At 42.5% G+C, this 15350-nt stretch overlaps 1 protein-coding gene and 1 long non-coding RNA gene across 2 annotated transcripts in view; one reads left to right on the forward strand and one right to left on the reverse strand.

Annotated features, from left to right (window-relative positions):
• Positions 1-3684, reverse strand: part of LOC111218660 (transmembrane protein FAM155A-like) — a 71983-nt gene extending 68299 nt beyond the window's left edge. The window contains exon 1 of the mRNA XM_022741068.1: positions 2830-3684. Coding sequence (XP_022596789.1) covers positions 2830-3561 — 732 coding nt within the window. The 5' untranslated portion in view covers positions 3562-3684. The remainder of the gene's footprint in view (positions 1-2829) is intronic.
• Positions 2966-11009, forward strand: LOC111218661. Its single transcript, XR_002664988.1, has 3 exons — positions 2966-3044; positions 7712-7814; positions 10470-11009. It is a non-coding gene; the product is annotated as an uncharacterized LOC111218661 (long non-coding RNA).
• The last annotated feature ends 4341 nt before the right edge of the window (positions 11010-15350 follow it).

A 15350-nucleotide genomic window follows, 5' to 3' on the forward strand; every position in this document is an offset into this window, starting at 1 on the left:
CAATGCGAGCTTTATGGCACAGAGGAATAAAATCTATCAGACTTGAGCTACTCTGACAATACTTGTTAGTGCAGTGGGATCAGGAAATTGTCGTGTTTTGTCTTTTCATGAGATTTGTTGCAAAGCACTTCTGAGCATTTTGGCCACTGACGATGAGAAAGCCTCTGTTTGTGTTTATACCACACATGATGGAGGTCCGTCACTGAAGCGCATCCTGCATCGGCCTCTTCTGATCATACACCTCAGCAAGAACAACCTCACTACTTCAAATAATTTATACTCTACACACCAGTTTGCATCATATCAAGGCCCCCCACAGCCGATTTAAGTTAATATCGCTCACGATACAGAAACCATCTTAGCATTAAAAGATATTTAACAGGCCCTCACACACCTTTTTGAAATCCTAACATAACTTTGCAAAAATGATTGTTTTATTGTCTGCAGAGTATGCCTCACTTGCACCAACCAGATATCCACACGTATGAGTCATTTGCTTGCTTTGTAATGAATTTTGATTTTATTTTTCTGGTTTAGCTGACTGACAAACTTTAGTTACACATCCCTCTCAGACAGTGAACGAGGCAGACTCAGTGCCACACACCATCCAGGTGAAAACTACTTTTCAAAGAACAACCCACATTTGACATCTGTTCATAGTGACTGGTGGGCTACTTATGTCTTTTGATGCGTGCAGTATGTGTGTGTGTAATGTTTATATGTGTTGGCTAGATATGACATTTCCCACCTTCAACGCAACATTATTTTTTCTCTTACCTCCTTTAAATTCACCTCTTAATCTTACCTCACTTATTCCATTATCCCTCTTCCTTTGTTTTGAATTTATCGCCTACCTGTTCTTCCATCACCTAAACTTGTACAGCACTGACAACACTCATCTGCATCCTACACACAAACACCATGTGATCTTACAATTCCAATTCACTTAAATAGTTTGAAAAGAAAACCTTGAGCCGTTGTTTAAACTGAACAGGCCTGAGATTAGAGAAATAAAAGAGCGAAGAGTTAATAGTGAATAATTATTGTTTCAAGCTGTCTAGTATCTTTACTGTCCAACAGAGTGGTTCTTCAAAGAGCAGTGGTTTGTGATGCAGGCCTGGGGTGCTGTGCTTTCACAAAGGTCATACGAACACTGAAGCAGATTAGCAATTCAGATTGGGCTAAAGGGGCTAAAAGGCTGCTGTAGCCCTGCCTGAGTCTTATTACATTAGCAATGAGTAGGAGTGCAAATGCACACTACTGATTAGATTGCATTAGAAGGAAGCAGCTATAAGATGTTATAGGAAATATATTCATGCACAAACATACAGCGCATACTGTATATATACATACATATATATATATATATATTTATATGCATGTACACTCTGTCTGACAAACAAGCATAACAATAAGGTATGACTCACGGTTAACAATCATATGAACAGCGTATGATTCTAATGTGAAGGTTTACCCACAGTATATCCTCCCAGTAATTCTCCCTCTTCACACACACATGGATTATCAGCACTCACAGCCCAGCTCCCTGACCATCTGCCCTTATACAACATCCATCTTGTAGAAACGACTTTGGGTTGAAGTATCATTATTTGGGCACTTTTGAGGGAAGACTTCCTGCTTTTGAAAGTTCATCCCCTGACCTGTGTCATCATGTTGTCATGGTGATGATGCAGCCCTCCTGGCCTTAGACATATTTGATAAAAACTGTCATTTAAATTTTTTAAAAACCTTCATGTTCAAGATGAGAAAATTTGCCATGGGATGGTGCATCAATCAAAAACATGGTGCAGCAAAGGTGAAGAGTTGATCGGCCAAGCACAAGTAAAGCTTTAGATACGGTGTATGCAGCATGACAATGTGTGCACTGCATGTATACCAGATACAGTATAAGCCAGGCTCAACGTAAATCTCTGCTACCCTTGTAAGGCATATTCCCTACTGTCATTAACAATATCCCATGCTTTCAATACCACCGATTCTAAATCCTGTCCGTCTCTCAGGAGTGTTCAGCCAAAGAAGAGCTCATGAACACACCTGATTTAGCTAATCAGGTGGAGGGGGCAGAGCCTTTGGAGCACTCCAGCATACAACAAATGAAACAGATTCAAGTGTAATTCAACCAATGTATCCCCATTGTTTCTGTTTAGATATAGGTTTTCATTGTCCAGCACAGCTGAGTGGGCCTTGTAGCACAAAGTAAATCAAAACCAAGTGTGTGTCAGTGTAGTTCACGTAAACCCAGGTGTGCAACGCTGCTGACAAGCAAAACATGTAGGCCTACTCCAGAGCCTGAGATACGTGCTCTAAGGCTGCCATGTTATTGGAACAACAAGCAAACTGGGGACAATACAAAGCCTGGATTAGGTGCAGAAATCGCTCCCATGCTATTAACGATATTGAAATGAGCACCACTCAACAGCCCTCTCTCCACTCATCTCATACAGCTGCAGTGCAAGCCTGGACCTTCCTCCAAATGTCAAATGTCACTTCCACAGTCACAGCTCACAAAAGACTTAGAAAGCCTGAGAAGGTGAAACAAGGAAAATGGAGAGAGGAAATTGTGAATGGCTTGCAAGATTATCTGGTGACCTCTCCTCTGGTCCCTCCGTGCAGCTGTGCACTTGTGCAAACCCTGACAGGCCACATGATGCAGTAACAGCACAGGTAGCCCAATGGCAGCCTGAACTCAAAAAATAAATACCAATATACTGACAGATATGCCCAACGGTTGCCATGACGACTGTGAACCCACCCCCTTAAATGCACTGGCGTGTATGCGCGTGCGCGACCTGGCCTCGTTAGTCCTACCTTGCATTCCTCCATGCACGTCCTAACCGAGTATGCATCCGTCTCGTATTTCTGAACCAGCAGTTCAAACTCCCGGTAGTTCTCTTCCGCCTCCAGGTCAAGACGCTGATAAGCCCGGACACACTCGCTGCATCCCAGCAGATCCACCCCCATGGCCATATCCAGGGTGCAATTCAAAACGACCGGACTCGTAAACCCGTAAAACAAATCCAAAAGTGAGTAGGAATTACAAAAAGAAAGGTACAAATCGCTCAGATTCACGTACGCCAACTGTGTCCCCTTTTCCCCTCCACCGGAGAGGCCCAGGCACACGGTCTCCGCGTCCGTGAAAGTAAAGCAGTCTTTGGACAGGCTGTCAGGGTGACAGGCGTCCATTCGCCACAGAGATTTGGTAGAATTCCCTAGAAAAATAACATATTGCTCTCTGGCGAGACGGTAGGGGTCAGGTGATGTTGGGGTATGGTGTCGGTGGAGGGAGTTTGGGTACTCGCCCATGTCCGTAATTGCAAGCCCCTCGTCCGACCGCTTGTCTCGGGTTCGCGTCAGTTTCGCCTCGGCACAGAACCACAAGTGATCAGAGAGCAGGACGGTGATGAACAGCAGAGAGGCCAGCGACAGTCGCCATCTCTGGGCCCGCTCCGACTCGGTAAATGGCTTCTCGTTCTCTCGGGGTGCAAACCAGTATTTTAAGCCTTCATCATGCTGCCGACGCATCCAAGCACCCCTGGTCATATTTTAGAAAAGTGCTGCCCTGGCCGACTCCACCGCGGGGGCTGCTCTGCCACAATACTCATTGACTTGGGGGGGAGATGGAGTCCGGTTGGTTCTCCTCTGTAACGGTGGGGTGCCGTGCCTCCGCCGGTCCAGGGCGCTCCTCTATCGCGCCCGCAGCAATTGGTGCTATTCCGATCCAATTAGCGCGCCCGCACACATTAAGCTTAGCGCTGCCGCATCCCGGTTCTCCATGGCTCTCCGGGGGGAAACGGCGTCCTCTTTGACCGCATGCCCCCCTCTCTCTTACCGTCCCTCCCCGGGTTTGTTCTCTCGTCGGGGGTGCAGGGAGACCAGCTGTTGCGAGCCTCTCGGTACTGATGCTGCGCGTCTGCCGCCGTTCGGTTTGCAGATTCACTTAAAGGAGAGCAACGAGCCCTTTCGATGCACGCAGGCTGGTTTCTCTGTCCCGTACCTGGGCGGAAAGCCTAGAATCCTTTCTCCCGTTGGCCATTGTCATCTTGGACCGCGGTTAAGTTGCCGCCATGTTCGTCTTGAAACACTTTTTTGGAGAGCTGGGTCTGTTTGCGTCATCTCCATCGTTGCGATAGCTCCATCGTTGCGCAGTGGCGGAGCAGCTTATTGCCTATATGCACACACACACAAACACACACACACACACACACACACACACACACACACACACGGAGAGAGGGAGAGGGAGCACTCGCACACATAAAGGTGGTTAAAGGTGTTTTGGCTATCCTCTCTGCTCTTCATGAGTAATAGTCGCTAGATATTGTCTTGGCAGGACACATACACACACACACACTCACTTTTGGCGACATCTTGTTTTTGGTGCAGGAAAGAGATGCGAGTCCATTCACAAGAACAATAATGCAGTTAAGTCATCACACTCACTGCTTCTATACAGTAATTAAGATTCATTGATCTGGTCCATTTCCTACAGATGATGTAGGCTGCAGTGTTGTAACTAAGTACACTTACTCAAGTACTGTACTTAAGTACAATTTTGAGGTACTTATATTTTACTTGAGTATTTTCATGTTATGCTACTTAATATACTTCCACTCCACTACATCAGAGGGAACTATTGTACTTTCTACTCAACTTCATTTATTTGACAGCTGCAGTTGTTAGTTTTAAGATTAACTTTTTGGACATTGGACAAGAAGCTTTTAAAATACAACACTTTGTCAAAGATTAAACCGGTGGCCTCCGACCCTTTTGGCTTCTGACATCTTATACAAAGTAGTGTGTTGTCAGGGATACAACTCAGATGATGATGAGTTGTTAACAGCTCCACCGAATAGGGATTTTTCCCTTTAAACTTCTCACATGGTTTAATTTCAATAAATTCTCAAATGACCCAACGTCTCACCAAAAATCAAAGATGATAGAAAAAGCCCAAGAACTGAAAACAGATTTGTGTATCACAAAATTAGTTTTTTTTTCTTCTCTCCTCCAATTAATCATCTCACGACACCCCATATTATCTGGTGTCCCTGTAAATAAAACTGTACATAAAGTAGAGAAACTAGCTCCACCTCCAGCAGCAACATGTTGTAACACACTGTCATATATAATAATATGTCAGTCAAACCAGTACTTTTACTTTAATACTTTAACTACATTTTCTGCTAGTACTTATGCACTTTTACTTAAATAGTATTTTTCATGCAGGGCTTTTACTTGTAATGGAGTATTTTAACATGACTGTATTGGTAGTTTTACTTCAGTAAAGGATCTGAATGTAGTCTCTACACACCACAGATCCTTAAACGACACTGCTGTTTTCAGAGGGAGATGAAATTAAGATGTAAATTGAGGCTTTGACAACACTAGTGAAATCTACTCAGGCTTGAGCCTGTGGACAAGTGGAAAGCAGCTGAACAAGCATGAGGTTTGTGCTTGTAGGTTTAACAATATCACGTACCTGTTTCCTGTATGTGGGTCCCATCTTATCAGTTGTGTTGTGTTTGGTCAGTGGGTCTAAAACAAACACGACTTACAGTATGGCCCTATATGCAATGTTCCCGCGTGTGTTTGTGTGTGTGAGACAAAGATTGAGAAAGAGAGGGGAGGAGAGATAGGTTGTAGTTGCTCTTAGGGTGCTGAAAGTAAATTACAGTATTTATCCTCGTCCTTAAAGCTACTAATCATTGTCAGCGTGCATGGCATGGATCGCTACCAAAGAGACGAGAGAGTGTAGCTTAATTTTAATGGGCTGTATAGTGGGGATAAGACAAGAGATGATTACCTGATTAATTTGTGCTTAAGGCTGGGTGGGAGGCAGCTTATTCTACAATTTGTTGTAGAGAGGGAAAAGTGCTCATCTCACACCAATCCAATTAGTTTTAGTGCAGCCAGTGTCCCTCTGCCAAAACATCATGCAACAATGTATTGAATATTTCCGGGAATTTAAACCAAATGTTACATATTGTTAGGAAACCTTCAGCACTGAATTTCAGCACCATGGATAACTCCCCACCACTTACTGCTGCCTGTATGAAAGCTGCAGTTTAAGCATTTTCCTGTGGCAGAGGTTTACTTTGTGAAACTGCTCGCAAACATTAATGCAACAAATAAAGGTGTTTATTCCCTCTTGTTGTGTTGATGATGGTATTGCACCTTTCACTCAGTGTACTTGTTTAAGCTTAAAAAATTCCAAAAGCTTACAAATTTTCTTTTTGTATTAAACTGCTCAAGGACAAAATCAGTGATGTAGGCCACTAGTGTCGTGTTTTCCTGATCCGTGGGGAATAAGTCTTGTCCCTAACAGAATTTGCTGATTTATCGCCAAAATGTCAGCAGGCGCTCACACAAGGAGATTCAATTTGCTTGATGTTTTTGAACTCCTTGTTCTGTGATTCACCTCTGATCATAATGGTAACAGTTCACGGTGCACAGCCTGGGTTTCGGTAGGAACATTAACCGGAATTGAAACTGCGGATGGTCTAATGGCAAACATCTGTTGTGTCGTTGCTAGGGGTGCTTGAATGCTCATCATTCATAACTCCTTGCTCTCACATATTATGTCACTGCAGGATGCTGCGATCATGCAGTGGGATAGATGTCCTACTTTGGCAGGGATTGTCTTGTTTGCCTTTAACTGTAGTTTCTCAGTTTCATGCTCTGTCTTTGAATGTAACTGTGGCGTATGTGTCTGCTTCCCCTTGCTCTGTTAGTAGACATATGGAGATAGGAACCTGGCCAGGAGTCTCATAATACAATTTCCTGATCTGCAATTTGATTGGCTGCACCTGAACGCCTGACTTAGTTCAGCACCTGAGAGGTGGCCAGTCAACAACATACGGAGTGTGTGTTTGGCACAACAAAGAGTTGTCAGTTTGACACCACTCCCAACACTTTCCTACCTGTGTGCGTGCGTGCGAGCGTGCGTGTGAAGGAGACAGAAGTAGTGTGAGGGCAAGAGTGAGACAGAGTAGAGAGACAGAGATGGGGGTGGGGGGGTTGGAGAGAGAATGTCTGTGAGATGAATGCAGATTACTGGCCCTTAAATCTGGAGCCATCACAGTAACAGTAAGGGCTGGCAGACATGACTCATCCAGTATCCATGCTGGGGAGCGTGTGTGCGTCCTCTCTGAAACAACTGTACATACATGTGTAGAACTGATTGTATTATCTTGCTGTACTGATAGCACTTGCTCATTCAAGGGTAATTTGCACAGCTGAGGCCTCTGCTTTTTTTCGATTGTAGTTTCTAGGAATTCAGTACAAAATAATAAGTGAGTCATTCACTATCAAAACCCCTTTATATCTATTTTTAAAGTGTTGTCCTGTCTGGTTTGTCAAAGGCACTTGGAAGTACTTTTTTGTCAGATTAAGCTAAAAAAAAAATGTGTAAATGTCTATTTTAAAAATATTTTAGAAACAAATCAAAAATAACCAAGTGGAAGGTTCAGGGCCTTTCCTATGATTTTCTTTGATGCTTCTTAAGTCATTCTGATTCTGACTGACTTCAAACTATAAACAGTAACCACATTCTGTGTTGTTTCCATGAGTCATGCAAGAAGCTTAAACTGATGCTGACATTGTTGGTTCATTCTTAATGAACATTTTAAGTCTTTGTCAAGACCTTTTTGCACCCTGATGTTCACTGTCTCATCATTGCAATGTCTCTCTGCAGCTGTCAGCATTCCTGATGGAGGGAGACAGGGAGGAGGAGAGAGGTGGACTGGACCCTCTGACAGTCAGAGGTGGAGGAGAATGGAGCGAGAAAAAAGAGACAGGTGACATCATCCAACTGTGCACATGGCCATTTGCCAAGTCGTGTCAAATCCACAACCTTCACACCTCCTACGCACCGTGTCAGCATGGAAAAGGACCTCTTTAAGTGATCCTGTCACTATATCTCTTTCATCTCCTGTTCGCTTTTTACAGCTGGCTTTAAGATGCACACTCTTCATTCTCATTCGCTCCCCTTCAGTAGTCACTTTTTTCCTTTTTTCCATCTCTTTTCAGTGATCTGTCTGCATCTCTTTCCTCGCCTCCACTGCCACATCTCTCTCCTTCCCTCTCTTTCTTTTCCTCTCCCACTCAGCTGACCCTGTGCAACTCCTCTGATATGACTCTTCCTTAAGCTCTCGCTCACCATCATCAGCCCGTCTTCCTCTTTCTCTCAGTCTCTCTCTCTCTTTCCTTGCTTTCATCTGCCTGACGTCAGAGAGGAAAAAGAGACAGGCTCAGCCTCTCTGATTGGTCAGAGAAGACAACACCCTCAGCCAAGGCTTACTGCCCTGAGTGGACATTAATGAATTGACTAGAGAAGTGTAACTTAGGTTCCACTGAAGAATAAGTCTAGCGTTTGCACCTGCAAAGTGTGTTTCATATCATATGTGAGTGCATACAGGTGCGCGTACACATTTGTGTTTGTATTAGTATGTATTTTATGTCAATCAAATGATCTGAGTGTGCGCTATACCAAAGCATTTAAGCATGAAGAATCATTCTTGAAGCCAGGAGTGGTAGTTTGATAAAATAATGATAACTCAAGGTCAGCTGCAGAAACCAACTCTCAACCACATCTCACAGTCTTCATCAATGGATGGAATCAGCTCAGCTGTCATCACGTAACATACTATGAAACTATGGTCATTTAATCATATAATATTAATGTAACAGTAGTTGTATCGAAAAAGACCATTGCAAGTTTAACTCGTTACTTGCTGCTGAGTATTTAGCTTTAGAATTTATAATGCATCTTTTTTATGTCTCAGCAGCAACTAAACCTCACTTTATTTCTGAATAGTCGGAAAATCAAATGAAATGAAACACGTATAAGGACATTCATAACTTAAAGTTCCTCTTCAGACAGTTTTTTAAGCTATGTAAAAAATACTCTGCTATGATTAATATTTTGTTTCACATAGTTTTTCCCACATAAAAAGTAAAAAAAAAAGAAAAGAGGTAAACTGGGGCTTGAAGCACATCTGCTCTTATTTTCTCATTGAGAAATTCTGGATCAGGCCTTGTGCCCTGGCCACCATTGCTGCTTACACTGAGTCTACAGGTGATGGAGCAGTGCGTATCGAGATGGTTAGTGAAGTAAACACCGCAGAGACTCAGCCACACATTTGAGCCTCAGTCAGACCCAGACTCAGGAGTTTTTGAGGAGTGAGGAGTTTATTGTTCAGCAGATATATCAGAAAGGTTAGCGTAGTTACCGTCTTTTATTTGTTTTGGTTGTTTGTTAGCTCACAACTGGCAGTGGTTGACACAGTGTTAGTGGTTGTGCTAATGCAAACTCTCTCTCTCTGTACTGACAAGGTTTCGTGTTTATTTTGCCCGCCCCCCTTCCCAGTAAGTTGACAGGTTTGGTTCCTCAGGTATGACGTATGAAGCCCTGGCTGTTTGAATCCGTCTTATGAGACTGTCATTCACTGCAGTTCCAAGATGGAAACATGCAGTCATGGCATTGACTGCTTATTTCAGAGGGGGTCTTCAGATATTAAAAAATATTAAAGCATCATTGTGCTTTATTACAGTATTTTTCATTATCATTGCTGATTATTATGTTTAGTGTGCACTGCGTTCCCTGACAACTGTAACTTTGACAAAAATAAATGCATAGTTGATGTTCACTGTGATGGATGGCACAGCGTAAGAAAGTCTCAAGAGTCAGCCAATTGATTTTCAACCTTACAGAAACGAATGGATACTAATGGTGGCCTGGAGGGTGAAAAAAAATCTATTTAAAAATCCTGAAATAGTGGTTTGCAAAATAGTCAGCAATAAAGTATCCATGATTTACTGTTAATGGGACTGAGTATGCAGAATTGCTGGCCCTTGCATGTGTGTGAGGGGCGATTGGTGAAACAAATGTTAATTTTCCAGAATGTTCAATTGGTCTGTGGAATCGAGGGGGATTAGAGTAATGATGGAGATACCATCATTCAGTTGAACCTCCCACTCCACCCATCACCACCTCTGCTCCGCCTCAGGGTTTTACTCTCCTGATCGATTGGCTCACCCCATTTCCATTCCAGGAATCCCTCAGCTGCTTATCAACACAGCTCACTTTCCCAAGGACACTGCCTATTCCCATATCCATGATCCCGGATTCCTGGCCCATATTCCCGTTGTGCAATCTGGATCTCTGCGTTCACCCTGCCCCCAGCTTCAAAGGAAATGTGCCTGTCGTGAAAGGCAGCTTTTACCCTGGCAAGGAAACATTCAGAATACAAATACATGATAGGGGAGACTTGTTTGTCTTGAAAAATCTACTAATCTCAGGGCCCTTACATTATCTTATTTATACCGCTTTTCTCTTCTGGCATATTGTGCAAAATTCCAGAGCTATTACAACCACAACATTTCACAACAGTTATATGCATCAAAAACATTGTTGAATATGTGCATAACATAAATATATTTGTGTCTTTTAGGGTGAGTGTTTGTCTTCATCCTCTCTTACCCAGATGTTGCATCAGTGATGGCCTGATGCTCTCACAGTCTCTACACAATCTCTTGCATGGGGAATGATTGCTCTCTCTGGGAAAGGACCAGAAGGCTGTAGAAATGATAATCACACAGCGGGTTTAACTCCTCTTACTTTAGTTCTAAGAGCAGAACAGTTTCAAAAGACTTTGCCTCTTTAAGCAGTACGATGTTCTTTTGCACAAAATGTGATTTTGTATTTTGAAGTTCTCTGAGATATTAAACAAATGTTTCACCATGCTAGCAGCATGACTCTATAGGGATGACCACCACACATGACCACTTCGGTCCAGACTGAAATATCTCAACAACTATTTGTTGGATTGCCATGAAATATTGTACAGATATTCATGATGCTCAGAAAATGATCCCTACTGTCTTTGGGGATCCTCTGACTTTTCATCCAGTGCTGCCATTAGGTCAAATTTCTGATTTGTCCAACCAATACAGAGATGTATATCAAAAGTGATGTTGCCATATATGTCACCTTAAAAGGGATATTTTATTATTACATACAGTATATACAATCCACTGGATACATGAAGATATAAGTTCATAACATATATGAAGTACTAGTAAAATTTGTAAAATATCTTTGATTAATTTTTATATAGTATAATGTTGTGAGCATATATGTTGACAATATATATTTAATGTATATATATATATGCAAGTTTATGAAAACAACATACAAATAAAAAAATCTTATCAATTTTAAACATGTCTATCCATGTCTACCCATTCTTGAAACGTGGTCTCTGACTTTTTGACCCTACTGTGTATAATATTAACATATATTGACAAGCATTTGGGTGGATATATGTTAACATATGTCTAAAATATAAGCATACATACATAAACATATGGGCTAGACATACAGTATATGTGAATATTTGAAATTGTTCCAATTTCTAATAGGTTTTATATATCATTTTTACACATAGGGAATGTTTTTATTTTATATGTACATCTATATCATATATGGAAATATATATATATATATGTGTGTGTGTGTGTGTGTGTGTGTGTGTGTGTATGTGTGGTATATTACATTTGCACCAAATACCTGCAAAACCAATGATATTTCCATTAGCCATAGCTGTAGTTTATGTAAATTGCTATAAACAAATGTTAGCATGCTAATATGATGAACAGCACGCTAGCATTTGTCACTGTAGATCTTAAATTCAAGCAGTATCTAGATCAGCACCCCGTGGGCCTGTTTCCTCCAGATGGAAGGAGTGGGCCCCTGTAACATCGGCGTCAGCCCTTGTGTAAACAGCAGAAGGCAGGATTTACAGGAACTCCAGGACAGAGACCGAGGCTCCACACTCCAGCAGAGAGAGCTGAGGCCCAGCCCAAAGAGTTCCTGTCACCAAGCATCCCTGCTGTCAACACCAGTCTGAGCTTATTCTTTCCTTGTCTCCCTATTCGTCCATACCTCACAGTCCCCTATCTTCACATTAAATTCTAGAGATAGAGATCAACCCGATCTGAAGTGGCTGTTCTTCTGCATATGCACTAAACTGTTGGTATCATTTGAACTTTGTATTCCTCATATGATTTGAATTTACATAAAAATACATATGTTGAATTTCATGGGACAACATGTAGAAGACCTCGGATGAACCATTTATTGATGCAAAGCATGGTAAAAGCTCAGTGTGTGAGCAAGGAAAATGAGCATGGCGTTTCTAAATGCATTTGCCTCTCGCTAATCTGTGCTGTCAGAGAAAAGCACCTCCTGATGAAAGGGATATGTCTGCCCCTGGATCCAACAGTGGAAATGGAAAAAAATGCGTAGTACAGCCTTTGAAGAACTGGGATTGAAGTCAAATCCTGGCTAACATGGAATCTGAGCTGCATCCAGTGCCTAGATTCAGTCACCTCTCATCCTGTAGGAGTGGTGTGTTCACATGAACCAATATACAGCCACTGCCCAGACTGTGCCTGGGATGGGGCTGGAGGAAGGCCAGTACAGCTCTGCTCCAGTCCTTCCTTCAGCTACAATACATTGGCAAAAGCGGCTTATTTTACAATATATGTGTTATTGCTGCCTTTTTTTGCAGGCTTATTGCTTCTCATTTGGTACTTGACTTGCTTTGTTAAAATTTTAAGCCGTGCTAGTGGTCTGTCTGTATGCTGTCTGTCTGTCAGTCGGTTGGTAGGTCCACCACTTTGGTCCACACTGAAATATCACTACAGCTGTTGAAATTCTGTACAGACACATTCATGTTGTAGCAAATGTTAGCATGCTAACACACTAAATCAAGATGGTGAAGGCAAAACTTAGGCTAACTTTAGCATTGTCATTAGCATGTTCACATTTTGACATTTGAATTGAGATCAAAACACATCCTCACAGAGTTGAGATATGGGTGTACACTCAAAATCTTTTATAATGTAGCTTAGCTCTCCACTTGACACTCTGTATGGCTTTCTTGTTGGCAAATAAAGCCAAGGTTCAATCACTATCTAATCTAGTATGCAAGGTGTTTCTGTGTGGGAGCCTGGGCCTGTGTGGCACAGTGCTGTACTCGGCCTAAGCCCTTACTCTGCGTCATCTGCCTCATCACACACAGACTGGCCGACCTCAGATGACTTTGCAGACACACTCTGCAGTCTAGCAGTCACGTGCAAATCTCTCCCTTTTTCCCTGTGGTGGCTTGCTCTACTTCTGATCACAGCACACATCTGTGCATCTCCTGGCAATCTAAAATCTATGCCTAAGTGAGACAATCAAAGGAGGAGTGTCGTTCATTAGCAAGAGTTCCTTTTTGAACGTGCCATTTTAAATTCAGTTAACCTGGGGTCATGTTAAATGTACAGATTGTGTCGCTGTAAATTGTGTTATTCGCCTATTTGCAGCTCTGCTAACTGCTCCCTAAAAGCTGCTTTGATATGAAGGAGGCAGCAAGTCACAGACACACTCATGACCTCCTTCCCTTCTAAACTACTCTCCTCCTTTCTCTCTTGGACACTTATCCCTCTCTCTCTCTAGCAGTCATGCTGCTCTCTACAAGGCTCTGCAAATATCTGCCACAGACTGGGTAAAGTTCAGCAAAAGGTCAAAAGTGATAAATTCTGCAGTGGTTCTGTCCACTGTGTCCCAGCGTAAAACCAAAGTTTGAGAAAGTACCTATCATTCCACCTCAGTGTATCACGATTTCATCAGCTGAGATTATAAGACTGCTGCAACACGAACTGCCTTCTTTTTCAACTTTCATTCAATCATTCATTCATTCATTCATTCATGTCATTCAACTGTTACTGTAACCATTAAATAGACCCTCTCAGCAATGATCCCTGGAAGAACATCAATCGTTCTCGCTGTAGTCCTCTAGGCTCACTGGAGTTGTGATGCATTGCACCACTGAGATACTCGATTCGAAGGAAGGAGACTGGGGAAAAATAAATGATATGCTGAATTATTGCTGTAGTTAAATCAATCAGCTCAAGAAGATCGGCATCATCTGATTTTGCAAACTCCCATCAGGCAGTGGGGTTAAATTATTGGGGTCACAGCGGGGTCATGGCCGTATCTGCAGTGATATGCTGTAATCAAGTCGGGATCCGGAGAGCCGAGACCTGGGGAACATAAGTCAAGCACATGAACTCTGGTGAACTGGCACACGCACACACACAAACACACAGTAGGACAAATAAACTATAACTCATTTAACCAGGTATCACACACTGTCATCAGGATGCTCACGTTCACACACAGATACAGAACACCCTGCTCTCTGCTAATTCCTCCCATTAACAGTGACATTTAAAGATATCTCCCCAGTGCACAGCCGCCAGTGTAAAGTACCTTTTCATTAAGCTCTTATTGTGTGAGCCTCAGGGGTGAGGAGGGGAGGTGCCTGGGAGAGTGTGTCTGCCTGTGTGTGTGTGTGTGTGTGTGTGTGTGTGTGTGTGTGTGTGTGTGTGTGTGTGAGAGAGAGAGAGAGAGAAAGCAACAGAAAGAGAGAACAGACAAAAGAGAGAAATAGCTTGAAACAGACAACAACTAAGAGCCAAGTGTGGAGATAAAGCGGGGAAGGAGAGGAGGGGAGGCAGTGATATATTGTCCAGATTCACAGGTTGAAACTCTTGTCTCTAAATCACATGGCTCCCTGAGCCATGGCTATTACGCTGACTTACTACAGGGTCATATGACTGAAAAGGGAGTGAAACAGGACGCCGAATACATATATCACTGTATGGATTTGTATGTGGGCCTTTCCTCTCAATCATTCTTGTTTCCCTTGTCTCTCTCCCTGCTGCCTTTTCTCACACTCCGCTTTTCTCTCCTTTGTTCCCTCTTTCCCTGCGCTGCCAAACCAGTAGGACTGACTGTGTATGGGTAAATATGTCACATTCTGAAAATTAAATACTGTGGCATAATTACACCCAGGTTCTTTACCCTGATTTTATAGCAGCCATCTTGTGTGACTTCCTGTGAACTTGTTGAGCGTATGAATTGTAGCATTGGTCACTCAGTCCAGTGTGTTTGCTAAAAGCTCTTAAATGGATGGATGATTGTTCTGCCTGTATGTCTTAAGAGTTAATATTTGGTGTTAGTAGACTTATTTGCCTTTGAACTGAGCTATTAGTCTTTATTTGTAGCACACTGCTGCATGATCTGTTGAGAATATGACCCGCTCACACACACTGATGAATGAACACCTTCCTCTCCCACTTGTATTACATGAAGCATTACTTTCAAAACAATGATACCATACATTAATAAATGACAGTGTGTGTACTGGGTATTTACAACAACCTATATTCTATTGCAGTGCATGCACAGCAACATTCTTGTACAGCTTGTAAGCTTTTTC

The sequence above is a fragment of the Seriola dumerili genome, unplaced genomic scaffold (genome assembly GCF_002260705.1).
Source record: "Seriola dumerili isolate Sdu_G_001 unplaced genomic scaffold, Sdu_1.0 BDQW01000052.1, whole genome shotgun sequence".
Classification (NCBI taxonomy): Eukaryota; Metazoa; Chordata; class Actinopteri; order Carangiformes; family Carangidae; genus Seriola; species Seriola dumerili.